General features: G+C 39.4%; 2 protein-coding genes across 3 annotated transcripts; both read left to right on the top strand.

The window, feature by feature from the left end:
- On the top strand, positions 1-11,551 carry LOC122780428 (tyrosine-protein kinase ZAP-70). 2 transcript variants are annotated; one of them, XM_044043367.1, is made up of 13 exons: positions 1-81; positions 4,657-5,086; positions 6,606-6,766; positions 6,887-7,025; positions 7,117-7,198; positions 7,306-7,328; positions 7,422-7,461; positions 7,966-8,170; positions 8,265-8,471; positions 9,223-9,415; positions 9,715-9,855; positions 9,938-10,050; positions 10,828-11,551. In XM_044043367.1, exons 2-13 carry the CDS (start codon positions 4,682-4,684, stop codon positions 10,943-10,945), a joined length of 1,827 nt encoding a protein of 608 aa, XP_043899302.1. In that variant the 5' UTR covers positions 1-81; positions 4,657-4,681; the 3' UTR covers positions 10,946-11,551. The 2 variants fall into 2 exon arrangements, with proteins under 2 accessions (XP_043899302.1, XP_043899303.1); XM_044043368.1 differs by lacking the exon at positions 1-81 and adding an exon at positions 4,298-4,442.
- Positions 11,552-12,950: 1,399 nt separating this feature from the next.
- Positions 12,951-19,571, top strand: mob3a (MOB kinase activator 3A). Its single transcript, XM_044044829.1, has 4 exons — positions 12,951-13,176; positions 16,177-16,756; positions 17,797-17,999; positions 18,845-19,571. Exons 2-4 carry the CDS (start codon positions 16,339-16,341, stop codon positions 18,872-18,874), a joined length of 651 nt encoding a protein of 216 aa, XP_043900764.1. The 5' UTR covers positions 12,951-13,176; positions 16,177-16,338; the 3' UTR covers positions 18,875-19,571.
- Positions 19,572-26,970: the final 7,399 nt, after the last annotated feature.

Here is a 26,970-nt window from a genome sequence, read left to right on the forward strand (position 1 = left end):
ACAGCACGTTTCACCGGTGTCAGATCAGCAGATAAAACTTTGCCTTCGAAGCAACAGCATCGCTCTGTTTCGCAGTGAAACGTAAGTACAGTTTCTTATATTATATCCCATTTAATAACAACAAACACACTTTAAACTGAGAGAGCACACATATTACAGATTAGATTAAACGACAGTCTATAAAAGCTGCTTTTGTTTTTGCCATTACTTGTGTATGTGCAACATTAAAATAGCTTTCATTTTTGCTTGGAATAGAAAACACAAAATGGGTTTGTCTGTGTGTTTGACTGCGTCTCTGAAAAATGACTGGACATATTTGTGATCCCAGGCTGAAGCATACTGTATCTACAAAAAATTACACTGTTGGTCTGCGCAACAGAAGGAAGATTTATATGGACAAAATGTGCTTTGTTAATTTACTACAGACATTTTTTTTTATTATCAGAAATAAAACAAGTATTTATTAGTATTGTCAGCCGATGACATACAGTATTTAATCAGATAGTGATAAAAATGGGTATTTAGCGCATATCAACCTCAGCAAGGCTAATTTTATTTTTTTTAGCTTGGAATGATGAACATGAACATGAGTCATAACCTTCAAAAAGTGTTTACTTGAATGTACGTTGAACTGTTTCCAACGGTGCAGGAAATTAGTGCTCAGTCTGGAGCGTTTGGGCCTCTGATCTGACATACACTACACTCCTCCTACGCCTTCAGTGGATTTGAAGACTACTTTGTGGGGAAAAGAGTCCCCTTATTATTTAAGGATTATGCATTATTTGTTGAGATGTGCTTACAAAATAAGATGTTTGAGTTTCCTTCATTCAAATGATAATTATGGCCTGTCCACAGCCAGAATAAGTACATTGTTAACAACACATTTGTGCTGCATTTACTGCCTCACCATATCCAGCCACTTCAAAAACATAATCCCCCAACTGTAACAGACTGTGGTTAGTGAAACGTTACGTTTTTTGGATAGTATTTGGTTTTATATTGTTTTTTCTGATATCTTTTCTGATACCCAGAAACCAAACAGTTGTGTGCAGCCAAAATGATTAGCTAAGAAACTAATGTTTCTTTTTTATTTCTGTTGCTGAGACAATTAGAAACAATCTAAACATGTGACTTTAGGCCAGAGGTCTCAAACTGAGACTCAAAATAACCTGGGGGGAGCCAGTGAACTTCTAGTCTGCTCAGGACGGTCAACTGATTCATATAATGATAATCCATCATGATGTTGCAATTAAAAATATTTAGGATGATATTGCACACTATTTCAAAGTAAGTGTTTCTTTCGACAAAAAAACAAACCCACATATTTATGACGCAAAATGAACCAGAATCAAAATATTACGTAGACCATTGTAATTAAAACACTGGACAAGCTTCTATATAATTAAATGTGGAATTGAATTATGTGATAAATATAAGCTAATGTATTGTGCAGGCTGCAAGACATTGACTGGGGAGCCACGAGTTTGAGACCCCTACCTTAAGCTTTAGGGAACAAACCGTAACTTGTGAAAGCACAGAAAGAGCAAACCTCTGCCAAGGCCACTTAGTTTCCCAAAGTATCAGCACACTCGACTATCTCACAGAGGCTAATAACTGTTGAAAAGAAAAATCCCGAATACACAACAGGATCTGGATCACCACCTAACACATTATTAACAGACAAAAAACAGACACACTGACATTTGTGACCAAACACATAAGCTCCATGGCAGAGTTGACGATAAACAGGAAACGATATAGTGAGTGAACCTGGAGGTCTGGGTCCTCGGCATCTGCATCTGCATCACACTTTTCTACTAACACAGATCACATTACAAAGCTATGAAACGCTGCCTCTGTTGTTTTTAGTCAGTCATGTTTGACCAAAAGTATTGAATTAATAGCTGTGCATTTGTTGTTCCTGGAGTCCTGCAAACTCTAGTGGCCCCAAAAACCTCCATAACGATGATCATTCAGGTCCTTTAAAGATGAAATGTGTCTAATGACATCTTCATTGGGTTTCACTGCCTTTGTTGTCAATACAATGACAGAATATTGTAGTTTTTTTCTGTAAATTTGGTGCCAATCCTTCCCAAAAGCCTATACTGATGATCGTATGTTGCTGTTGTCCTTAGAAAATGTTGTGAGTTGTTTGGAACTGTTATTAATCAATACTATTTATCTTTCTCCTGATGATGATATTCCATTTACACCCAAGGTGACTCAGCGGACCGAAGAAATTAGAGAAATCACCTTCTCTAGTTTGTAGCTTTTGGCAAGCTTCACTTACACCAACCTGGACTTTTTTCCACTGCTTACTGGATCTTTATCTATTTATTCTGAAACAGCTCATTTTCTCATTTTCCCTTCACTCCTATCTTTTATGCAGAGTAGAAGGATTTATGCAGTGGAGCACTGTCAGTCTGTTTGTGCTTTTTAAAGTATCGTTCATGCTCAGTGTTAAAAAAGATCCCACACAGCACTGTGGGCTCAAAACTGCTTTCGGTAACTGCAGCATGTGGTGTCACCTCATCTCTCTTCCCTCTGTGCTCCTGTGGTTCGTGATATACAGTAAAGGAAGAGGAGACATAAAAAAATCCTGTTTTGAAAAGAACATGAGATGTGCTGAGAATTGGCCTCGGCCATTGTTGGAAAACTGTCAATATTTTGGTTAGTAAAATAACGGCAGTGCAGCTAATACTGTTGTCGTGGTGCGTTAGGAGAGTTTGTTGTTAAATTCACTTTCTCTTTCACCTTAAGTGTTATCACAGACCCTGGTGATGATCACTACAGGATCTGTGATGCTCAGTGTTTACTGGGGATTTACATAAAAGACAAATAACAACAATAATAACAGACCTTAGGTCAATGTCTTCTATCGAGACGAAAACTTCAGAAATAAAGTTGACTTGACTTCAGCTCTCTCTCTCAAATACAGCAACTGTGCCAACGCAGTGAAGAGGTGAACATAACATTAAAATGTAGGTGTAGTAGCAGGAATAACATTAGGTTTATTAGTGGAGACATTTATTTTCTTATTGTACGGAAAATGTAAGTCTGTAACCTGTGACACAAAAATGGACGATGTTTCAGATTGAGATCCCACTCAGTGTCTCAAAACAGGCTTTCGGGGGCGCTTGTGTCCTTTCCACTTCCCCCGTAATTCAAACCATGGTGTGTACATAAGTGTCACACTTTAATTTGTTTCATAAACATTGAACCCACTGGGTTCATTTTACCATGTCAGCATCAGGTGGAGATTGAAAGTGAAAGTCTGTCTGCTTTAGAGCAGCAGTGGAGAAGAGGAAATGCCAAGGCCACAATAAAAAAAAAATTATTTGGTGAATATCCACCTTTGCTGAGGTTCTCTGTTTTGCTTTCCTGTCTTGGAGTAACTTATCCACACCAGCAGTCATCTACTTCCTCCCTGAGAGGGGTACAGATCCTGTTGTTTTTAGGGTTGCTATTGTTAGGTAATTCTGAAAGATGAACACAGATTTCCATCACTTGTCTGCAGACACGTGTGGGGTCCACAGTGTAGGGTCTGCAAGCCTTGTTGTGGTGAGAACGGTTTGAAGTGGTCTCTTGTGGCAGCTGCACAGTGTGTCCACTGTGGCTGTGGGCAGCGGCACAGGAAGCTGAGGTTTTTCACAAGTGTGATCGTGTGATCGTTTAACTTCATATTATTGTACATTTTTCCCTCCACACAAGACACCAGACGATTGTAAGATTAAGCAGCGCGGCACATTTGTGATTGGCATAAATCTCTTAGATCTCAAGTACTCAAGTACATGGCCAAGAGGAAAGTCATTGGGCTTGTAACTGAGGGGTCACCAGTTCGAATGTTGGGACAGGTCAAGGACTGGGGTGCCCCTGAGCGACGCACTACAGTGAAGGTCAAATTCACTGTCACTAAAATGCAAAAAACAAATTCTTATCTGCTCTTTAGCATTGTAAGCTGAGAGTGTTATCGTTTTATGCTCACTGTAGATTTTTCTCTTGACCTACATCAGACATTTTCCGCCTGCTGTCACCTGATTTCAGCAATCTGCCAGATTTTAATCTTCATACTCTCACTTCAGCTCCTGTGCGCAGCCTTAATCTGACAACGCAGTAATGTCACCGCTCCCAAAGTTTTCCTCTGACGAAAGGAGAACTTGTGTACTTTCTAAAGCAAATGGAATATTCTACAACGGAAAAGCACCTGTTCGGCTGAAAAGAGAGACGCTGGCGAAAAGGAGGCTGCGAGGGCGGACTGTGACTTCCTGTTGTGGCTTTTTGTCACCAATGTGTTCATGTGCAAACTTGTGCAGTGTCAAACTGTGGGGTGCTGCTTGTGAAATTTCTCACCCAGACATATGATTCTTTCCAGCTCGTCTGTGTAGAGCCAACAGACCTGAACACAAACATCAATCTGTCCATTATTTAGAAAAGAAAAGGAGGTGAGGCTGTTTGTAAAGATTTGTGTCACTAAATGTTGTTGCGTTTCCACAACTGTAATTCGGAAGATGAAGTGAAGGCTGGTCGTACAGAGAGTGTAGACAGGTTTGAGGTCACAGACTAGATTTAATGTTGTGCCCTGCTCATATTCTGCTCTACTTTAGTACTTGTTGAAATGCTGATCATTTTTCTCTGGTTTCTCTCCACCATCTGTAGCCAAATTCCACCTTGAAGTCTTACCATGTCCACTGACCCTGCAGCTGAGCTGCCTTTCTTCTACGGCAGCATCGGTCGCTCTGACGCTGAGCAGAATCTGAAACTGGCCGGCATGTCCGATGGCCTCTTTTTGCTTCGTCAGTGTCTCCGAAGTCTGGGAGGCTACGTCCTCTCACTTGTGTGGAACCTGGAGTTTCACCACTACCCCATAGAGAAACAGCTCAACGGCACTTACTGCATCACAGGGGGGAAGCCTCACTGTGGGCCCGCAGAGCTCTGTGAGTTCTACAGCAAAGACCCTGATGGGCTGGTGTGCATGCTGAGGAAGCCCTGCCTGCGGCCTCCTGATACACCGATACGACCCGGGGTCTTTGACAGCCTGAGAGAAAACATGCTGAGAGAGTACGTGAGGCACACCTGGAACCTGGAGGTGAGGCTCTGCTCTCTGTAGAACTGTGACTGTTAAATATTCAATAATGTTTAAGGCAATTCATTTGTATCGCTGATACTGTGTATTACGTTACAAATCAAATCATATAACAAATAACAGTGTCTTTCATCTAAAAAAAAGGGCTCTGCCAAGCAAAACTATCAGACCTGACAGAGAGAAAGGGTTTAAAACTGCTGATTGATTTTTTTGAGCAGTAGAATTTTATCTTCTTTGTGTTTCCAGTCATATTCCAATCCATTTAAAGTCGTCTTGCTATATACAGTTATCAGTGTTGTGTAAGCGATGGACGATGGACATAATCAAAAGTCGCACATTATTTACAAGTCAAAATTCTTCTGTTTATATATTACTTACTGTGTATATATTAAAATACCTCTAAACAGACACCACTGCTTTGTATTGTTGATCATAACAGTTGAGTTTTCCTCAAATTGACTCAAATTGAAGAAACAACAGTTATCTGCACATGCAGATAGTTTTGTATTTATTTCTCTTGTCTCTTAGATTTCAGCCTCCGCCCTAATCATGTGGTGAAAATGACATTTAAAAAAAAATGTACCCTGTGATGTCACTCTTCACAATATCACAATATCCCTGCCACGATACATAATCTGAATAGACGAGTAGCCCCAGTGAAAACGAGATGAGATGTATGTGATTTGGGTAAATTCACTTACTTTTCATCACATCATATGACAGCAGCTGGAAGTATCAACATCAAAACTTAATTTCATCTACAGGCCTGTGCTCATTAAAAATTCCGATTTTCTGTACTTCTGTACTACTTTACCTGTAATGAAGTATTTAGGCGGTAACAATGGTACTTTTACTTCATTTATGTCTCATTTCAAACCCAAAGAGTGTCTGAAAGATGAGCTGTGCAAAATGTGATATCATACTTTAATATTTTATTTAACCTTCCCATTGAGATAAAGAACCTCTTTTCCAAGAGAGTCCTGGCCAAGATAGGCAGTAGCAAATATGAAACGCTCAACAGTAACACATTTACACAGTGAGAACACAAGCAGAAAACAAGTAAAAAGAATCCAGATTAAATTTACAAGCATATTATGAAAAACAATTACATGTTGAAGAGTCAGCCTCAAGAACTCTCAGTTTGGATTAGAAAGCGTCCAGTGAAATTAAGTCAAGTTAGTTTCCAGTGTTTCTACAACAATTTACATGCAAAAAGGTGCAGAATGGACAAGTTCAGTACGGGCAAGCGGAACAGAAAGCAACAAATGATCTTGAGTACTGATCAGCATTTCTCAGTGAAATTAAGGTACAAATGTAGGTAGCCAGTAGTCTGAGTATTGTCTTATTTATGAAAGTATACCAGTGACTGTCTGATCCTTCAGTTGGCCAGAACAGACTGTCGATAATATAATAATAATTTTAATATACAGTAATACATTTCATACACTAAATTCATTTGCACATGTAGAGATTACGTGTTAGTCTGAGATGTGTGTGTCTGACTTTCTGTTTTTGGCTTCAGGGCGAAGCCATGGAGCAGGCCATCATCAGTCAAGCTCCTCAGCTCGAGAAGCTGATCGCCACTACGGCCCACGAGAGGATGCCCTGGTATCACGGGAAAATCACCCGGCAGGAAGGCGAGAGGCGGCTTTACTCTGGAGCACAACCAGATGGAAAGTTTCTGTAAGTGATGTTGACTCTTTTTTGTTAAGCGACCTCTGCAGATCTACCTCTGTGTTTTTTTATTTACTGTACAAGTAGTACAACCTTGTGTGTGTGTGTGTGTGTGTGTGTGTTGTTCAGAGTGAGAGAAAGAGAGGATTCAGGTACTTTTGCTCTCTCCATGATGTATGGGAAAACAGTTTACCACTATCAGATTCTCCAAGAAAAATCAGGGAAATTCTCGATGCCAGAGGGAACAAAGTTTGACACTGTCTGGCAGGTAGACCCTGATTTCCTTTACCTTTGAGGCGATATTTCTGTTGCGGTAATGACCTTTTCTGAATTAAACTTTTTAACTTAAATGTCACCAGCTGGTTGAATACCTGAAGATGAAACCTGACGGCCTAGTGACTGTTCTTGGAGAGGCGTGTCTTAACGGCAAACCAGCTGGAAGTACTGAACAACATCTGTTATTATTTCACATTATTCATTATTTAAATGATTGAATTTATTTGCTTGATTTGTTCATGTTACTCTTTCTGTGTCTCATGACCATGCAGAGACACCCAGTCTTCCAGGAAATGTGAGTATAGACACCCTGCACCCTGTTTAAGGCAGCAACAGTTTTCTTCTGCTTTCTCACTGTCTGAGATTTGTTTCACTGTCTTACTTTCAGAGGCGGACTGGTGCAAATGGATACACACCGGCACCTAGAGGTCAGTCCCCTGTAATGCAATCAGCTCAAAACAGTTTCTACCATTTTATGAATGAAAGCAGATTTTTCTCCCCTTATTATATTGTTACAGTTGTATTACTCTAAGATATTAGTACCAATTTAAAAGTGTAGGTGGAGGAGGTGCTAATATTAATTTTAACTTCTTATATGTTATATGTAATCCACTGTTATTATTATTATTATTATTACCACTAATAATAATAATAATAAATATGATATATATATCATATTTATATATATATGTATACAAAAGGTACAAATATGAATAAAAAAATATGATACCAATTGTGCAATAACATTTCCTGATTTCCAATTTGCACCATACAACGTGTGTTGAGTAGTGGAGGCATTAAAGGGCATCAAACTGTAGTGTTGAAGGGAAACAAACCTAGTACCTTCACATCCATTCACATTTTATTCAAAGATACCAGCAGTTTACCTGCCAACAGGTTGACATTTAAACATGCTGGACTTCACTTTACAGCTGTGGCAGCAGCTTCCACACCAACGGCCGCTGAGCCCATGGGGCGTGAAGTTCTGCCCATGGACTGCGACGAGTTCAACCCGTACCACGACCCCAACGACGTGAAGAGATTTAACATCAAAAGGAGTCAGCTGCTGATGGACGAGGTGGAACTCGGTTCTGGAAACTTCGGCAGTGTCAAGAAGGGAGTCCTGAAGACTGACTCGTGAGTCTGCAAAAAAAAAAAACATACCGTTTATACCTATGTATGATTTATGTATGTCTATTACACAAGCACATGTTTCTATTGGTGTATTCAGAGGTCAGATAGACGTGGCCATCAAAGTGCTGAAGAATGAGAATGAGAAGCTGGTGAAGGAGGAGATGATGAGAGAAGCAGAGATCATGTACCAGCTGAGCAACCCCTTCATCGTACGAATCCTGGGCCTCTGCAATGCTGAGAATCTGATGCTGGTCATGGAGATGGCCTCTGCTGGACCTCTCAATAAATTCCTCAGCAGCAATAAGTGAGTAAACGTAGACACATTAGTACATTATCAGACTAAAAACAGTAGAATCAGTATCGGCATTTATTTCCAGGTACATTTACACGTGTGAAAGAAAAAGAAATGTATTCAGTAACACATAAGGTGCAGTGGGTTAAAAGGAATTACTTGTGTTTTAATATGGTTTGCATTAATATCACACATAAATCTGCATTTGTTTACATTAATATAATAAAACACAAACCTTTACCAAGGCCAAACAAATGATCAAAACTTGTCCTTCTCTGACTCAGGTCTCATTCCTTTACCAAGTCTGTGCAAATGTGTTCAGTACGTTTTGCATAATTCAAATCAACGAAAAACAAGACATGGGTGACAACGTCCTCAACAGAGGTTACACATTTGCAGCCATAAAAAACTAACGAGGAGCATCATACATTCATTTTAATTTAATTTCAATTCAGACAGCGAGTACAGAAGGGATGGTAATTACTATAAAAACAAATTATTAATGCAAAATGACCTACAAGACATCACATGACTACAAAGGATCTGCCCAAAATCTCCTTTTTAAGGGGTTTCAATTATTAATTTTTCCAAGTTCCTGCCTAAAATGCAACACTTAGCTGTCTAATGTTAAGAGCACTTAACTACCTACAATCTCTTAAATTACCTCAGGATTTCTTAGCCTCATCACATGCGATGTGCATCAGGAAGATTTACTTTAGTACAAGGCAAATGAAAGACCTGCTTTTCATCTTTTATCCCACAGGGACAACGTGAGCCCAGAGAACCTTGTCAACCTGATGCACCAGGTGTCGATGGGGATGAAGTATCTGGAGGAGAAGAACTTTGTGCACAGAGATTTGGCAGCTCGTAATGTCCTGCTGGTCAACCAACAATTCGCCAAAATTAGTGATTTCGGGCTCTCCAAGGCCCTGGGAGCAGACAACAATTACTACAAGGTACACGTTTTCTTTTCATGCTACAGGCCAAAGTGACACAAATTCAGAAAAAGTGTTTTCTTTTCTGGAAATGATTGCCATCACACTACACAAATGCTTACAAGAAGTCGACCAATATGTTATTTTGGGGCCTTTGGAAATCAGTGTTGCTGGTGCCCAATATAAAATGCAGATTTTTTAGGGGAGCTAAAAACATCACCTCACCTCACTTTTGGAACAATCCCCTTTTCCCTCGTTAGATTTTCTGGCTCACATTTTTGAATAAGTATGCTTATTGTCAAACATCTTGTGTCATACAGGCTCGCAGTGGAGGTAAGTGGCCACTGAAATGGTACGCTCCAGAGTGTATAAACTTCCACAAATTCTCCAGTAAAAGTGATGTGTGGAGTTTTGGTGTCACCATGTGGGAGGCCTTTTCCTACGGAGGGAAGCCTTACAAGGTACTAAATTCAATGTAGTGCAAAACCCCTTCTTGGTCACGAACGCCACCTTACAACTCTCGTCTTTTTCGACTTTGTCTAGAAATTGAAAGGACCAGAGGTGATCCGGTTCATCGAAAGCGGGAGCCGCATGGACTGTCCAGCAGCATGTCCTGAGAGAATTTATGAGCTGATGAAAGAGTGCTGGACATACAAGTGAGAAACTAATTATCAGATATAGTACATACCTAGTAGTACATCTCCAAAAATTCTCCAAAGACTGTAGAGCATACCATGGATACATCATTTTTATGTCTTAGGACAATAAGCAGAAACAAGCTTAGCTCTGGTTCAAGAATGACTGATTAGTTTTTGAGCAAGGTATATGTTTATGTTTGGCAGCAATCAAATATGATTATAACAATGTCATAACCAGGTTAGAATAAGTGTTCAATTGATAAAAGAGGTTTGGAGGTTGTCAAAAGCAGACTGTAACCAGGCAAAGGCAATGTCAACATATAAGATTATGTTATGATCAGCATAACGATTGACTTTGCCATATTTAGCCTACAAATGAGTAACAAATGGCGGGGGCTTGTAGCGAAATGGTTTACCATGTCATATGACACTCAGTACATTGACAGTTTACCTTTTAATCGCGTTAAGGTCATAGTCCGACTAAGACAGACAATCGGACAACTTGCCAAGTATAGTCCAAGTATACATGAGCCATATGATCTCAAGCAACAGTACTGCAGTTTATACGTCGTCTCTTTCTAAGTCCGACTTCAGTCCGACTAAGTGTATCAGACTATGAATCGCATTATCCAGGTAGGTTAGTCTGACTAAGTCTAGGTCGATTTTAGTTGGACTAACGTGTTATTGTCTTAGTCTGACTAAAATCTGACTTTTAACATGCATGCAAACGCACTGACTGTCTTACATTCATCACAACCTTTCTAACGACTGCTTTGGGCCTTCCTCTCCCACTAGGCATGAAGAGCGCCCAGATTTCAAGAAGGTGGAAGAGTCCATGAGGTCGTACCATTACTCCCTATCGAACAAGGCCAAGCTTGAGGGAGCTGCAGCAGCTGCTGAGCCTGTCAAGTAGACAGAAACAAGCCACGTTCTGTTCCAGTGGTGCACAAAGTGTCCTTTCAACTGGCCATTAAACAACCAAAACAAAGAGCTTTTTGTGATTAGTGCACGCTGACACAGTACCAACACAGCTAAGCAGGCCTCAGTGACAATATATGTGCATTTTTATGATGACCTTCAGTGTATCAGCCATGTAAGGAGGATCTCTGTCTGTCTGTTGTGGTTTGAATGTAAGTGTCAACGTCGTCATGTTAATGAGCAAACTAATATTCAGGTATGTTCTTGCAGAAAAAGTCTTTCATAGTGTTTTGGAGAGGATTATTGCCACCTATGATGTGCTTTATAATAATTGGTGTAAATAACTTGTGTTTTAAAGGGGTAGTTTGAGTTGAAACATACATGTGAAAGGGCTGTGAGTAAAATTTACAGGGGAAAACATTAAATCACTGAGTCGACTTTGGTTTCCCTATCAGTACATGATGTATTGTTGTTCAAAATGATTGTGTTGTACAATAAATGGAAATAGCTGAAGGAAGTATATGTTTGAGCTGCCAGGCAACAGTAACTGCAACACAAGACTGAGAGTTAATGAGTTTTCAAAATAAAGGTCTAAAATGTTCACATCAGGAACCAATTGCATGTGAAACGACTTGTATGTAATGCATTCAGTTAATCAATGAGAAATGACCATGAAAGTGAAAATATGGACAGATTAATTTCACCTAAAATGGAAATAAAAATGTTCAGAAGCATCAAGGCAAGATGTCAAGTGATAGAAAATAGAAGAAAAAGAAAATATGGATGCACAATTCCTTCAAAGAGACACAAAACTACTACAAAGCAACAGAAAACGACAGCAAGACTTAATATTTAAAAAAGAGCAACAAAAGAGAAGCAACAAAGGGAGACAGAGTTTACGTCAATTAGAGACAGTCACCACAAAAGTGACAAACTAAAAACACGACAATGAAGCTGCTTACACTCCTCCTTCTATGAGTCTATGAGACACTGAGTTTTTATTTTATAATCAATCCTGCTTTTAAAGGTGCAGTTAAGGTTTTTTTTTCCCTCCTTTTGTCCATATAAGGTACATGTGCAAAGTCAGTGACACAATTCTGAACCCTGCCTGTTTGAAGAGGACTGATCCTGAATTCAATATTGCTTTAATGTGACTGGAGACAGCAGAGACATTATGTCCAAGCAGAGACATACATACACATTTCCAGTTTCAAATTTTAGTAATTTGTAGACCAATAGCTCTACTGTAGTTGACAGCAGTGGCTCTCAAATTGTACAGTCGTGGGACCCACATTCCTGAGGTGAAAATCAATAAATCATTAAATGCCTTCATACTCGGGCTGGGTGATATGGCCCAGAATTAATATTCCTTAGGTTTAGTGGCAATAAAACACATTGATATTTCACATTCACTTTTAAGAGGGAAAAAAATCTAGCTGAATGATTTGAGAAAATTGTGAGCCAATCAGCACTGAGATTCTTTCAATATCCCAGCCTTGTATTAAAAATGCTGTGTCTACTGTACTACTGAGGAGATAGTTAACCCTTGCATTCCCATTGGCCAAGTGGAAGGGAATTGGGCTTGTAACCAGGGTTGGTGGTTCAAATCTCAGTATGGTCAAGAGCAGAGGTGCCCCTGACCAAAGTACTCAACCCCCCCACTGCTCCTGTGCCTGGATTATGTGTGTGTTCACTACTGGTGTGTCTAAGGATGGGTTAAATGCATCAGGTGCATTATCTCTAATTGGTGTGTGCAAATAAAACTAATTCTAGCATTAGCCCAGTTGTTAGCAGTTGAGGTTTGCTCAAGTTCCCAAATAACTCCCAGAACAATAGCTTTGCCTATGCTGTGAAAGCGTTTTTATTTTCTTTCGTAGGAAAACTGTGCAACTAATTAAAACGACTGCTCCCCCCGTCTGAAAATACTCTGCACATGGCGGAATATCTGTAAACGTTTGTATTATTTTGAAATTCCCCACCGGAAGCTAGCGTTACTTCTTCTAACTTGACTCTGGTATATTTTTCGTTGCGTAGGGAGGAGTCAGTGGTTAGTTTCTTTATTAAAGTGGCATATTTATCGGGTTTATCCAAAATTCTACAACATGAATCGCACCATGTGTCCATAATGTAGAGTGTGTGTGTTGCCGACGCAAAGCTGTTGATCCGCGACCAGACAACTGTCGATAAAACATCGAGGGAAACTAACGGAACAGGAAGGCGGAACAAGTAAGTTGGGGGTAAAGTGGCTTTCAACTGTTCCGTTTCATCACCGTTCGATCGCCCGCCTGCTTCAATTACAGTGTTCACACGGTTTTATTTCACCTGTGGCGCGAATGAGCACCGAAGCGAGTGGATTTGTCGCGTCCTGTTGGTGTTTTTGAGGTGTTTTAGGAAGCAACAAGTCCGCCCGTGTTAGCTAGTCACTGTAACGTCACGCATAAACTTGGTACAGTCGTCATGTGCCCCGCCGTGTTAATCTCTTGAACTCTCATAGCTGAAAATGCGACTGAAAACGACTCAAGTGTGAATAAAGTGTGTTTGTATTGTGGAAACACACGGTTTTGTTGTGTACTTGCTTATATTGTCATTACGCAGAGTGTTGGTCTCACGGCGGATTTATTGTCTGAAATAGGAAATGACTGGTGCTTCATGTTCGTGCTGCCTCTGCTCAGACTTGTCGTTTACCTGAGCTGATGACGAGGCAGCTGGAGGAGGAAGAGGAGGAATCCAGGTCCCGTTTAAAACCCTGCCTTGTCAGACAACCATGTAATATTGTTCCAGTGTTTTACAGTTTCAACAATTGACCTCAAACCATTAGATTTGCACATATTTTCTCTCAAATTCTTTATTCATGCTGAATCCATTCATTTTCACATGACCATAATATTTTATGCAATAGACACGCGATAACTTGAACATATTAAAATACTTCATGATATTATTGTTATAACTGTGTGAAAAAAATGGGCAAAAAGATGATGGTGCTTTTCCATTATACCAGGGGTGTCCAAATAATTTTTAACAATGGCCAAGATTGCTGGAGGCCAATGGTCCCTTCAGACCTTTTTTTTTTTTTAGTATAGTAAAAGGTACCTTCAAAGGCACTGTTTTATAACAATTTGAATTTCGTTCAGAATTCTGCCTTTCTTTCACATATGGAGTCAGATAACATAATAACCGATTTTCTGTCCTACTCTGTCTCGGCCATGAATAATACATTATATAAACCGAAACTGTGGACCGTACAAAATCTGACAGAGGGCTGTGATTGGCCCACGGGCCAGACTTTGGACAAGCCTGCACTATACAGTTCTTGCTTTTACATTTAGGATGGTAGCTGCAACCTGGTTCTGCTTTTTAGTGCCTGCTGTGGCGAGGCTGTGGCAAGGCTCCAAGCGAGCTGAGCCAATACTAAAATGTGACATCGGAGAATCAAACTGATCAATGCCAAAGTGTAGATCAGATAAATGACAATTAAAATCCTGAAAATATGCGTTTATCTCCAACATTTAAGGACATTTCTAAAATCTCAATATTTAAAAGAGGAGTCTGCGTTCGTGAGCCAAATTACAACCTGGTGTTGTGCCATATTGTAGTTCAGTGACTGTGTCAGATGGAGTCTGTGCTCTCGTCATGCAGTACTGAACTAATTGGTAGTAACGAGTAGAGCTCAGCCGGGTCGAGCCGAGTCATGCTAGAACTGTATTGTGGAAAAGCGTCTTGGTGACATCTAATGGAACAAATTACAGTGGCTTCACAGTGTTTGCGTAGTACGCTCAACTCTTTGTCCATTCAAACTATTCAAACTGTAGAAACATGGCCGCACAAGATGGCAGCCCTACACATAAAGTGCTTATTTTAGGATAAGGAAACATCAAACCGTTTTTTATTTTTAAAGCTATTATACACTTGTGTAAACATTCTTGTGGGTAGTTGATTCAATTTTGGCCAAAAGAAATATCATAAATGTTACACACTGCGCCTTTTTATATATGGTTTTTCTCAAGAAGAAACGGGTGGAGCATTTTGCACACATTTTCTGAAAACCAATGGATACAGAGTAAACAGATGAATTAATGTTAAAATATGTGTTGTAATGTGAATAAAACACATTGCTAACTTTACAAATGTTACTTTTGTTACCAGAAACTGCAACTGAAACTGTTATGGATCTTATTGATCAACCCATATGATAATTAATTAATCTCTTTCAGTGTTGTTGTTGTTTTAATAATTAAAACAAGCAGCCTGATATTTCAGCTTCTTAAATGACTTAAAAAACTTTATAACAATGACATTCTGTGGACCAAACAAATAATTGTTAATCTGCAGATGAATTATGAAAATAATTGTTGTTTGAGTATAATGTACAAAACGTGTTACAATGTATGCAACATTACCAAAAATCATGTGTTGTCATAAATCAAATGAATCACTAGGACTGTGTGTTGCAGTATGCTGGCAAGTCAATCACGTGAAATGTTAATAATTTTCTTCATTCATGATTAACCTGATCATGGTCATTAACCACAAATAATTTATTGTGCTTTTTGTCACAATGTGCGACAATATCATATATTGTCCTGTCCCTACAGTTAAACGGCATCTTTCTGATTGTCAGTTGACCTCAAACAATTTAATTGCGCACGTGTTTACTCCGATTTTGACCTCAATATGTTACGCAACACTATAAGATAAACTCTGTGAATGCAAGATTTCTATCAGCTTTGGGAGGTGGATAAGGGGCTTAGACTTTACCGCATTCATCGCTGCATGCAAGTTCAGACCCGCACAAGAAATAAATGCTATTGTTGCTGCATGTAATGAGTATTTTCTTTTAACTACTGAAGATTTTTCTGAATAACCAATTCACTTTTCTAATTTAATTTTCTGGACCACATGTGAACATAAATATTCATTTTGTAACTTTGTAAAAGAGAAAAGCAGAAAATACTAACTGATTTAAAATGATAAGTGGTTATTGCGGAGTGATTTTTCAACAAAATGATGTTTAATGAGAGATTTTCATCTAAATCATTAGTCAGTTAATTGATGTTTAAATGCTGAATGTATTAATTTATCTATAAACATGATCAGAAACCTTATGAACAATGAACATTACTTTCAGTCCCAGACTTCTTCTGTAAGGGTTAGTGTTAAAAATGTGAAAATGTGCATTTACTGACCAAAGGCTCTCTTTCTCTCCTCTGTTTTTATCATACACAGGATCACAGATCGAGCTGAGGCAAACGTCAAAACGCGGCTCATAACAAAGCTCTGCTCTGGTTGTTTACGCTAAACCTTCTGACTGCTTCCATTTGAATAGTAAATAATTCACCTTGAAGCGTTCAAACAAATCACCAGCCGCTGCCGCTGTCACATACAACCATGTCCATGGCCCTGAAACAAGTCTTCAACAAAGACAGGACATTCCGCCCCAAGCGTAAATTTGACCCCGGGACGCAGCGCTTCGAGCTGCACAAGAAGGCCCAGGCATCTCTCAACGCAGGACTGGACCTGAAGCAGGCGGTGCAGCTGCCCCACGGCGAAGACCTCAACGACTGGGTGGCCGTCCACGTCGTCGACTTCTTCAACCGGATCAACCTCATCTATGGCACCATCAGCGACTCGTGCACCGATCAGACCTGCCCCGTCATGTCTGGCGGGCCCAAGTATGAATACCGCTGGCAGGATGAGCACAAGTACAAGAGGCCGACTCCGCTGTCGGCCCCCAAATACATGAGTCTGCTCATGGACTGGATTGAGGTACAGATCAACAACGAGAACATCTTCCCTACCAATGTTGGTAAGTGCTGACATATACTATAGGCACAGGTGTTGTGTGTGTGTTTGTGTGAACACACCTTGTGAATAAAATCACAACCCTTTTGGGGTTTTGAGAGTTTCTCAGTTCAGCAGAAGTGTAAAGTTTAGGTTCAACCATTGTGCAAAGTCAGATAGGGAACATGCACGCACCTTGTGTGCAAAGAAGCCACCGCCCATTTCACATGCAATGTCTACACACATAATTAGGAGGGCTGTACGCTGCTGTGGCATTAATTATAAATAAAGCAATTTAAAGTCATTATCTGGTCACTGAAGAGACACAAACAAAGTGCCCATCCCATATCACGGGAACTCAAAGTGTCACCTTAAGGCGTGTGTTTTACAGTATATTGTTTTTTTTTTTCCTCTCTGACTTGAAAGTACATCAGAACATCAGAACCTTTCACTTTTGAGGATTCTAAAAAAATGATTGTGGTATCACAACACACGGTGCTCGAGTCTGTATTTTCTCTTAATGAGTGACCTTAATGAGTAATCCCTCTGTCCTTTCAGCATTAGTCACAAAACCTCCCATAATGCTGGAATGCATCAAAAACAGCAAGTGGATAAGACGATGAAACATTTTGAGATGAAATGTGCGAGGCCACATTTGTTAGATTACCTTCACATAGTACAGACTGTAAATTGCTGTTTTATCTTTCTCTTGCTGTGGCAACCTCGCTGGTCTGTTACCTCACTCTGTAGTGTTGTGCATGTGTGGACGACTGTATGTTCACTGGCTCGACGTCTGACTTAACTATGGAAACATCTGAGCAGTAGATTTAAAAAAAAAAAAAAATAGGTCACGTAACATACAGTAGGCTATGAATAGAAACGACCTCTGGAGTCCCCGCTGTCCTCTGGACCAAATTCCTGAAATATCATTGAATTAGTCATTGTTAAACAAGTTATAATTGAATCACTTGATTGGGGCAAATTTGTAATGAGGCTCTCTGTGGGGCAGAGAGTAAAAGGTCATCCTGGATTGACCTCCTGTGTTTCCATCTGTTTGACCCACAGGTACTCCCTTCCCTAAGACCTTCATGCAGGTGGCTAAGAAGATTTTGTCTCGTCTGTTCCGCGTGTTCGTCCACGTCTACATCCACCACTTTGACCGCGTGAGACAGATGGGGGCCGAGGCTCATGTCAATACTTGCTACAAGCATTTCTATTACTTTGTCACCGAGTTCAACCTGACAGACCACAAAGAGCTGGAACCTCTGGTGAGTCACGGAGAGAGAGCGAGAGGACACGTAAACATGAATCACATTGTGTGTCATAAATATGTTGTGATATGTATGTATATTTATTCATCATGTTATTGTGAAATGGCTTAAATATGTATGTATATATATATATGTATATGTGTGTGTGTGTGTGTGTGTGTATATATGTGTGTATATATATATATATATATATATATATATATATATATATATATATATATATATGTGTGTGTGTGTGTGTATATATATATATATATATATATATATGTATTTAAGCCATTTCACAATAAAACGAGTGTGCCTGGCTATTATTGAAAACATTAATGTAAACGAGAGACATTTGAGTCATACAATTGTGTTAGTGCCCTCAACTTTTCTTTTTATTTTAGATTTTATGACCGGATTAATATCACAGTCTAATGAAATGGAGCTACACTGTTATTGAGTGTATTGTTGAGTGTGTGCTGATTAATTCATGTTAATGAGTTCTTTGCACTCGCTTAGAGACTGTATGCTCTGAAGTAGGTCAGTGTGAACATAAGCCCGGCGATACATGAGCAGATGTTCTGACGTCCTCTGATCTCGTGGCCGTTTGCAATAGCACCGTCCCAACAAACTCCACGAGTGGAAAAAAAAGACTACTAACTAGATTTTAATACAGTACATGCTTCAGGTTGTGTTCGACTGTTGCTACGCAGCCAGTGTCATCGTTCATCACAGTGTTCCTCTGTGCGCGTGATCACATCCCATTTCAGAAGACATCATCCGGTCCAGACTGAGAACAAGTGTTTCCTTCATTGCTGCAGCTCACTCTTGTGTTTGTGTTTGTGTGTCTGTTACAGAAAGAGATGACCTCTCAGATGTGCCACTGAAGGAGCACAGTGCGCGGGACCTAAGGACACATACCACACATCCGTCCGTCCGGAAGACTGCAGCACAGAACAAACATTCAGAAGAGTCTATTTTTGTATTTAAGTACTGTAATCTATTTTAGCCGCATACTGTAGGTTTTTAAACAAGAAACTTCGTCATGTGAGGTGTTGCTTTCAAAAAGGTTTTTCAGACATTTTATCAGAGCACAGTATTAAGAGAGGAGTATGTTTTGTGTTGATGTTTGTTTTGTTTTTTCTATTTTGTTTGAATCTCAAATCATTCCAGCAATCTTCAATCGTCTTTCCTCCTGTTTTCAAAAATCTGATCTAAAATAGTACGAGTTCTTTCTGTAAATCTCTAAAAAAATCTCTGTGTTGCTACATTAAAATAACTCTCTACTCTGTTATAATTTGAATTCATTGATCACTATATGATTTACTTTGCTGAATCTGAGAGTAATGGGATAAATTTATACTTTTTTTTCCATGGGTACTAAAGATATTTACAGTTTATTCATTTTGACTATTTACTGTTTTACTACTTAAATAAGTTAGTCATTTTCAGGCAAAAGATTAATCATTTTTACACTCAATACAATGTTTCCCTTAGAATTTTTTTCTAGTGTCCACAACAGCAGAGTCCATATTTGTTCAATTTAAAAATACTTAAATTAAATTGCCCAATAATTATTGTTGATGAATTTGTATGTTTGGTTTTTATATTTAAATCTGCATCTTTTGATTCTGTTAATATTTGAAGGATTGAAATGTTTGCAGCAGTACTCAATAATTTAAGATTATGTGAGGTGTATGTGTACATATATATATTTATACATATATATACTATACGTTTTACATAATCTCCCGTAATTGGGGCTGAGTGATAAAGTGGTGCAAACGTTATCAAGTCTTAGTCATACTACACTTTGGGCCTTGAGCCACCGGGCAGGTTTCTCATGTGTCAGACCTGCAGGTGTTTGTTGCAGATACTCTTGGCAGTTGAAGGTTGCACGAGATTCAGAGCTCACGTGACAAAACGCCGGTGACAAGGCGGCACATGATCTAATGACCTTCTACAAAAAAACAACCACTGGGTGGCGTCAAGACTCCAAAGTCTGTATCGGGAACACCCTCTAATCCCACAGTTCTTGTTTTTGCCCTTATGAAATCAGTCCAATGTCCCAGTTATAGTCATAAAGAGGGGAAGTGAGTGCCCGATTCGGGTTAATGATTCCACTAAGCAGGTTATATAAAAATCAGGCCACACTGTGCTGTAATGAATACAGAGAGAGCTTTTGTTTTGCGTTAACAGGGCCTGAGAACAACATTGTTGGTGGGATTTTCGAGGCAGACATCATAGTGGTTTGGATTATATACAGTGATCTTGTACATAAACTATTACATATATATATACATTAAGCCTGGGCAACATTAGCAGCCCACTTAGGGGTGTCGGTCAGAAAACTGAAAGTGCCTTACATTGACTGTAAGGGGATATTTTATTAGGTACTTTTAATTTAGACTTACAGTAAAATGTACACTCACTGGCCACTTTATTACATACACCAGTGTAAAGTAAAAAGTCTGTAAATTTCTCTTTTCAATTGAGTTTAAGTTCATAAGTTTAGTGGTGAAAGTCATCATAGTAAAATAGACATTTGAAATATGGTAGTGAGCCTTTAATAAACAATCCAAAAAATGCTCTTTTTTCTCTTCTTAAAACATGTAACTGTCATTAAAAAAATCTAGTCGAGATTGACATTTTCCATCCATGAGCTAAAGAAGAGTAGGAATGTTCAGTACATCAAAGCTGTACTTTATTACAGTAGTTGTACTTAAATGTGCTTAGACCACAAGCTGCAGGTTTGGCCTGTCAGACCACATTTGAACTGGATGTTTATAGGCATAATAACCAAAAAAAAAAGAATAACATGATGTAACTATGTGTTCCAACAACATCAACCACGGAAATGACTTCACTGCCTGCTGAAACCTGATCCTTTGAGCAGGACCGTCCCTCCTCTTTGTCAGTGGAGTCATTTCCTCTAAACACTGGCAGCATAAACTGTATGCTTGTTACGTGTGAGATGGCCCTCCCCTCTGCTCTGTGTTTCTCTGCTATGGAATGTATCAGGGAGTTTTTAAGGAGGACTGAGCCAAGGCAAGACTGAGGGGGGGGGGAAGAGAAACTTGTCCAACTCTGTCAGGGTTTACACAGCGGTGTCTGTCTGTCTGTTGTTGTGATGGCACAGTGTGATTGTTTGCATGTAGTGAAAGGGTTTGGGACATGATGTGACTCAGCTGACGTTGGATTGAGCACACACCCTCAACGGTTATGTGGTTTGCCTCACACAGTGCCACAGCCACTGGGGAGAGAAGGTGATATATCTATATTGTCTATAGGTAGGTCTATATTGTTAAACCCACAGTAACAACACAGTAAAAGCATTTGCATAAAGCCATTAAACCTCCCTCTGGCCTGCGTTCTGACATGTACCTGACTGCAGGTGCTGGTGTGCTGCCAAACCTGACAGGATTTTCTTAGAAATTAAAGACGTGACTCGTTCCAAGTGCTTTCCTCTGCATGGTTATATAACCGGTTCAGAACAAGGGGAAAGTGAGGACAGTAGTTTCCAGCACCAGTTAGGACAAAACAAAAACAGAGGCAAAATTCCTGGTAATTTCTTTTCTTTGTGTATGTTCAAAGATTGTCCTGGATATTGGATTCATTCCATTGAATTTGGAGAATGTCTGTCTCTTTGTCTCTTTTCATACTTTTCAAACACGGACTCTTTTCACCCATGGGGTCACATCTGAGTTGTTCCCAAGTGAGAACATTTTCTCAGAATGATTCAGAGAAGCCTTCTTAGAAAAGTGTCACTCATCAGCCTCTAGGTCAGCGCAACCTTCATACTTGAGACATGTACAGTTTGAGACTCCTGCCTACTTCAAACACACTTAATCTTTTCAGGCTTTTCATGGTTTTATTTGGAGTATGTGTATATTACTTGCAGGTACATGATGTGCACATACACATATCATTCTTATTGTACTGTTTGTATAGTTTATATATTGTGCAACTTTCCCATTAGCTTGCAGTTTAAGTCATGTAATGTTTTCAATGTGTAAAATATTCAAACCCAAGGCTTTTTATACATTATTCTTGTATTTGCCTGCACTACTGAATGAAATAGATATATTTTAATGTGTTTAGACAGAGAATATTAATTGGAACAGTGACCCAAAACAAAACATTTTTTATGTGAATCCAGTGCTGAGGCCACTAATAAAAATGGTGGAACATGGTGTAAAATGTGCAGTTTACTGTATGCAGTGACAAGGATTCATGGGACACAACAACACATGCCACAGCATCGGGACAGCGTAGAAGATTAGAATCACAACTGCAACTGCCATCATGAACGTCAACAACAAAAACAAGACAGACACGCCTCTCTGTTCTGTCATATTTCATTCTAAACCTCCTCTCCTCTGTTGGGGCCTCTCACTGAATCAGAAACTGCACCTGAAGTTATTTATGATGCCCCCACCGCCAACTCTTACTTTTGACCTGTAGTGACTCTGACCCACCCCCCTGCACTTTGACGTGTGTTCTTGTTTTCCCATTAAAACCATGTGCTCTTGGATGTGTCTGCCAACGGCTTGCATAATGTTTGCTACCATAGGGTTTAGGAGGTGAAAGGAGGAGGGGGAGGAGAGTCACAAGACAGACACTCCTGAAAACAAACCCTACATGGTTTTCACTGAGACACCCTTGATAAACAATATATGAATGGTACATTCAACAATTCTCTGAACTATGGATTAGCAAATTACAGTAATGTTAATAATAGAGCAGAGTGCATATAGATTGTCAACAAAGTGCAACGTGGCATAACAAACCTTTACATTAAAGGAAAGACAAAATATTCTTCCAGGGCAGGGGTTTGCAACCTGCAGCTCTAGAGCTGATTGAACGCCTCTCATTTAGAGATAGAGACGATAAATACAAGTGTTTTAATATTCTGTGCGTCGCATTCAATGTCTACATCAAATGCAATATTAAAAAAGCCTCGACAAACGTGTGTGTGAAATATGTGAAGCCATTCGCGACACTTAAATGCAGTCATGTGGACATGAAGAAGTAAACATTTGGAGTCCTGTTCATCTTTGGATCCACATACCTGTTTATGTCAGGCTGGTGTTCTCAAGCATGAACTGCATACAATCCAAATATTGCTTCATTTATTTCAAAGTGGGTTCATTTTTCTACTCTTTATCAGAGGCTGGGTATAAACAGCAATGAAATGTCCACAGTTTTCTTTTTGTAGTTCTTGAATTTCATGAAATGCAACAAACATCGTTCTTTTTTATATGTATATATAGAGAGTATATCTGTATAAAAACCTTTTTACATACGTTATTATCTTCATTTGTTGGACAAAAATGTCTCTTTTACATCCTATAGCTTGCAGACCCCTGCACTGCACTGGGGGATGCATGCAAAACAACAGCGATATGACATAAGATGAGATCTAGCGCCTCAGTGCTGTGCCTCTGTCAAAATATAAAACCGTCTTCAATCCCCAGAAAATACTGTACGCACATGTGGCATCTCACAATTAGCAGGTGTGTTTTACATCTTCAGAGTTCTTGGATTTCATTATCACAACCATGCGACTGTGTCTGCACTCTTGTTGGAACAGCCTCCACATCAGGCTCCAAAACATGTACAGAGTGTTGTGCAATACTCTTACCATGGTGGGGGGAGCTGATGCTGGGCCAATGCGCACACACCCTCATATCCATAATTATCGTGCATTGCATGAATAATTTGGTATTTTAATGTTTTCTCTTTTAAGAACCCACAATATAAAAACAATATTCCAGGGACAAATTGTCTGATTATCAAGCAATATAGCAAATTGAAAGTTAATTCTCTAATAAAGGTTACACTGTATCATGGTCATTCCTACACACACTTTCAAATCTTTTAAAGATGAGACTAAAAAACATGAGAAATTGTGTTTTTATCCATGTTGAGGAAAGTCTGTACTCTTCATTGCAGTTTAAAGGTACGTGAACTTAGTGTATGTACAAGCATTTTACACCACATTATACCAGGCTCAGTGCTACAGGGATTCATACAGGGTTTACATTCTGCCGCCACCTGTATACAAACTTTATGAATCTATGCAACACTGTAGAAATTGTGCTGTTACATTCTTTATTTGAATGCCTATATGTGAATTGAATTGTATATATTGTATTTAATAACTATGAAACAGGAGTGTAATGTTGTTTAGCCTTATTCTGTGTTGTTAAATCATTTTTTTGATTTTATATTTATTTTTTAAATGAAACAAAAAGGATTGCACCTAACACCATACAGTATGTTTTTCTGCACATCATGCCCTTATCTTTAGTGACCTACTTCTGATGTGTGTGTGTTGTGTGTAATGACATCCTATGTCTCTTGAGCATCCATCTGTCTTCAGTCGTCCATTATTGTGTGTGAGGCATTGAAGTTTAGGGCATTGTAAATGCAAATGTTTCCAGTTTTATGACACACAAAGAGGCAGAGGGTGTGTGTGTGAGACTGTGTGTCTCTGTGTGTGTCTCTGCGTGTGTGTGTGCTTGCTCGCTCTCCTTGTTTACACACACACACAATGCGAACCATTTGTTCTTTTGTGAATGGATCTTATTAGTAACGAGGTGTAGTGGCAGCAGCAGCAGATCTTGTGTGAGTTGTGCCGAGCTGCATCAGTTCTGAAATGTTTCATCAGAACAGGACACAGGGGCTTGTAGTGCTGATACGCACGTACTCGATAATTCCACCCCCTCCTTTCTTCTTCTTCTCTCGCTGCGTCTCGTCATATGGCCTCGGTGGCCGCGTACCATTTCGTGTTCTCCACCGATTTTGAATCCAGCTGTCTTTATTGATAAACCACTTTCGAAACACTTCACTGTAGATTCACTGTCCTGCACAGGCATTAAAAACACAACATAGAAAGAACTGAAAGAATAAATAAATGCAAATATGATTACGGTGTCGCCTGAGAGTTTATAGAATAGTTATTGTGTTTACTTGAGTTATATCGTATTTATCTTGTACTTAAAATGAGCATCTGCTGAAGGCACTTGTTTATTGTGTTTAACCAAATTTATGGTGCTTGTACAGTGACAATAAAGGAATTTAATCTAAACAAGGAAAAGTGGCATTGCTGAACATTTAATGTGCCCAATAAGTGGGATGATACATATTATTTTGGTGCCCTTAGGAACTTTTCACGCCTGACTATATGCACGGTCACCATCTGGTTTTCTATAAGCCATGGATGCAGAGATTGTTCTACACTGTCTGCAGAGGGATTATGTGCACAGACAGATACAGCAATGTTCTGCTCTTGTCCCCTCACGATGCTGAAAGCGAAACTATTTTTCATTTAAGGACATGTTGGATACCTCAGGGTTATCGATATCGGAAGTTTTTTCATTCATCTTCTACCACTTTATCCTACACATGTGTGTGATAACACCCTGGACAGGTCGCCAGTCCATCACAGGGACACATAGAGACAACCATCCACATACCTTCACACCTATGGTCAATTTAGAATGTCCAATTTGTCTGATCCCCAAATCTACATGTTTTTGGACTGTGGGAGGAAACCAGAGAATCCAGTGAAACTTGTGTGTACTTTTACTCCACAACATTTCCTATAATTATCTTTGCTACTTGTTACTACCAAATAATTTTTTTTTATTTTTTTATTTATAAGTTTATTTCGGTCATGTCAGTTAGATCACTCATCATCACACATCATCTTAGTGTAGTTCACACAATACACATAACCGAAAGGGAAAGCGGGAGAAGCAAAAGCTTATCTAGTCCCGCCCCCATTACCCACAGAATACATATATTCATTGTACAATACATAATTTCATCATTTTTTCTTTTTCTTATGACATTTTGACAAAACATGTTTCAGCATCAGGGAGCACTCAGAGATGCAGTCTAGCTCTAGACAGTCAATCAGACTCCATATATGTCTGTACATGTGTCCATATTATTCCGTCGTCAGTGACAGTCTCGACTTGTTGCCTGGCCTGTTCAACGTCCCATAAGTCACAAAATGATCCAATCAATAGAGGTCAATTCATCAGGTTAACTATTAACTTGGATGGTGTATACTATTAACAGATGCTTTATTTTTTGGTCTATGAAAATTCCTATTGAATGTAATTTCTAGTCAACAGCATCAGTAATGATTTCCACAGTTAAGCTAGTGCCGCCGAGTGGTTTCTTTTGAATCCATATTGGCTATCGTATAGCAGATTGTGTTTGTTAATGAAGTTGTCTAGCCTATCGTTAAATAGTTTTGACAGTTGTGGTAGTATTGAGACTGGTCTGTAATTAGTATATTTGTGTATGTCCCCTTTCTTGAACAATGGCACTACTTTTGCCACTTTCATGTTGGTGGGAAATGTCCCTGTCTGAAATGACAGGTTGCAGATATATGCTAGAGGTGAAACGATTCCATCTATTACTTAGCTTCATGTCGAGGTCATCAACATCCGTGGATGTTTTTGCTACGCATCTGTTGACCAGGTGTCTAATCTCTCTGTCCTTCACTGGGGTGAGAAACATTGTGCTGGGGTTTCTGCCTCTGTCCTTATCAAAGTGGTCCCAGTGAAGGAGTGAGTCAGGAATCTTCTTCACCAGATTCGTCCCCACATTGACAAAGAATTCATTAAATCTTTCTGCTATGATTTCCTAGTTATCTTCCTTCGTGTTATTGTCCTTGAAGTAGAGAGGATAGCTAGGTTTCGCGTTTTTGTTTTTGATCACATCGTTTCCTTTATCGTTTGTATCTCGTTTCTGATTGTTCCGTCCTTAATCTCATGTATTGTCTATAGGCCTTCCAGTCATAGATAGCAAAGATTGGCAGGTGGTCGCTTATGTCATTTATCAGTAGTCCTCTTGTTATGCCTGTCCCTATAATATTTGTGAAAATATTATCGATTAGGGTAGCACTATGTATTGTGAACCTGCCTGCTCGGTCGTGTAATGAGGGGTTGTAAGCCCATCGTAT

Source organism: Solea senegalensis, linkage group LG14 (assembly GCF_019176455.1).
Source record: "Solea senegalensis isolate Sse05_10M linkage group LG14, IFAPA_SoseM_1, whole genome shotgun sequence".
NCBI lineage: Eukaryota > Metazoa > Chordata > Actinopteri > Pleuronectiformes > Soleidae > Solea > Solea senegalensis.

Coding starts and splice junctions, on each gene's coding strand:
- mob3a (XM_044044829.1), top strand. CDS start 16,339: ATGTCCATGGCCCTGAAACAAGTCTTCAACAAAGACAGGACATTCCGC. Junction 16,757..17,796: donor CATCTTCCCTACCAATGTTG/GTAAGTGCTGAC, acceptor TTTGACCCACAG/GTACTCCCTTCCCTAAGACC. Junction 18,000..18,844: donor ACAAAGAGCTGGAACCTCTG/GTGAGTCACGGA, acceptor TGTCTGTTACAG/AAAGAGATGACCTCTCAGAT.
- LOC122780428 (XM_044043367.1), top strand. CDS start 4,682: ATGTCCACTGACCCTGCAGCTGAGCTGCCTTTCTTCTACGGCAGCATC. Junction 5,087..6,605: donor GGCACACCTGGAACCTGGAG/GTGAGGCTCTGC, acceptor TTTTGGCTTCAG/GGCGAAGCCATGGAGCAGGC. Junction 8,472..9,222: donor AAATTCCTCAGCAGCAATAA/GTGAGTAAACGT, acceptor TTTATCCCACAG/GGACAACGTGAGCCCAGAGA.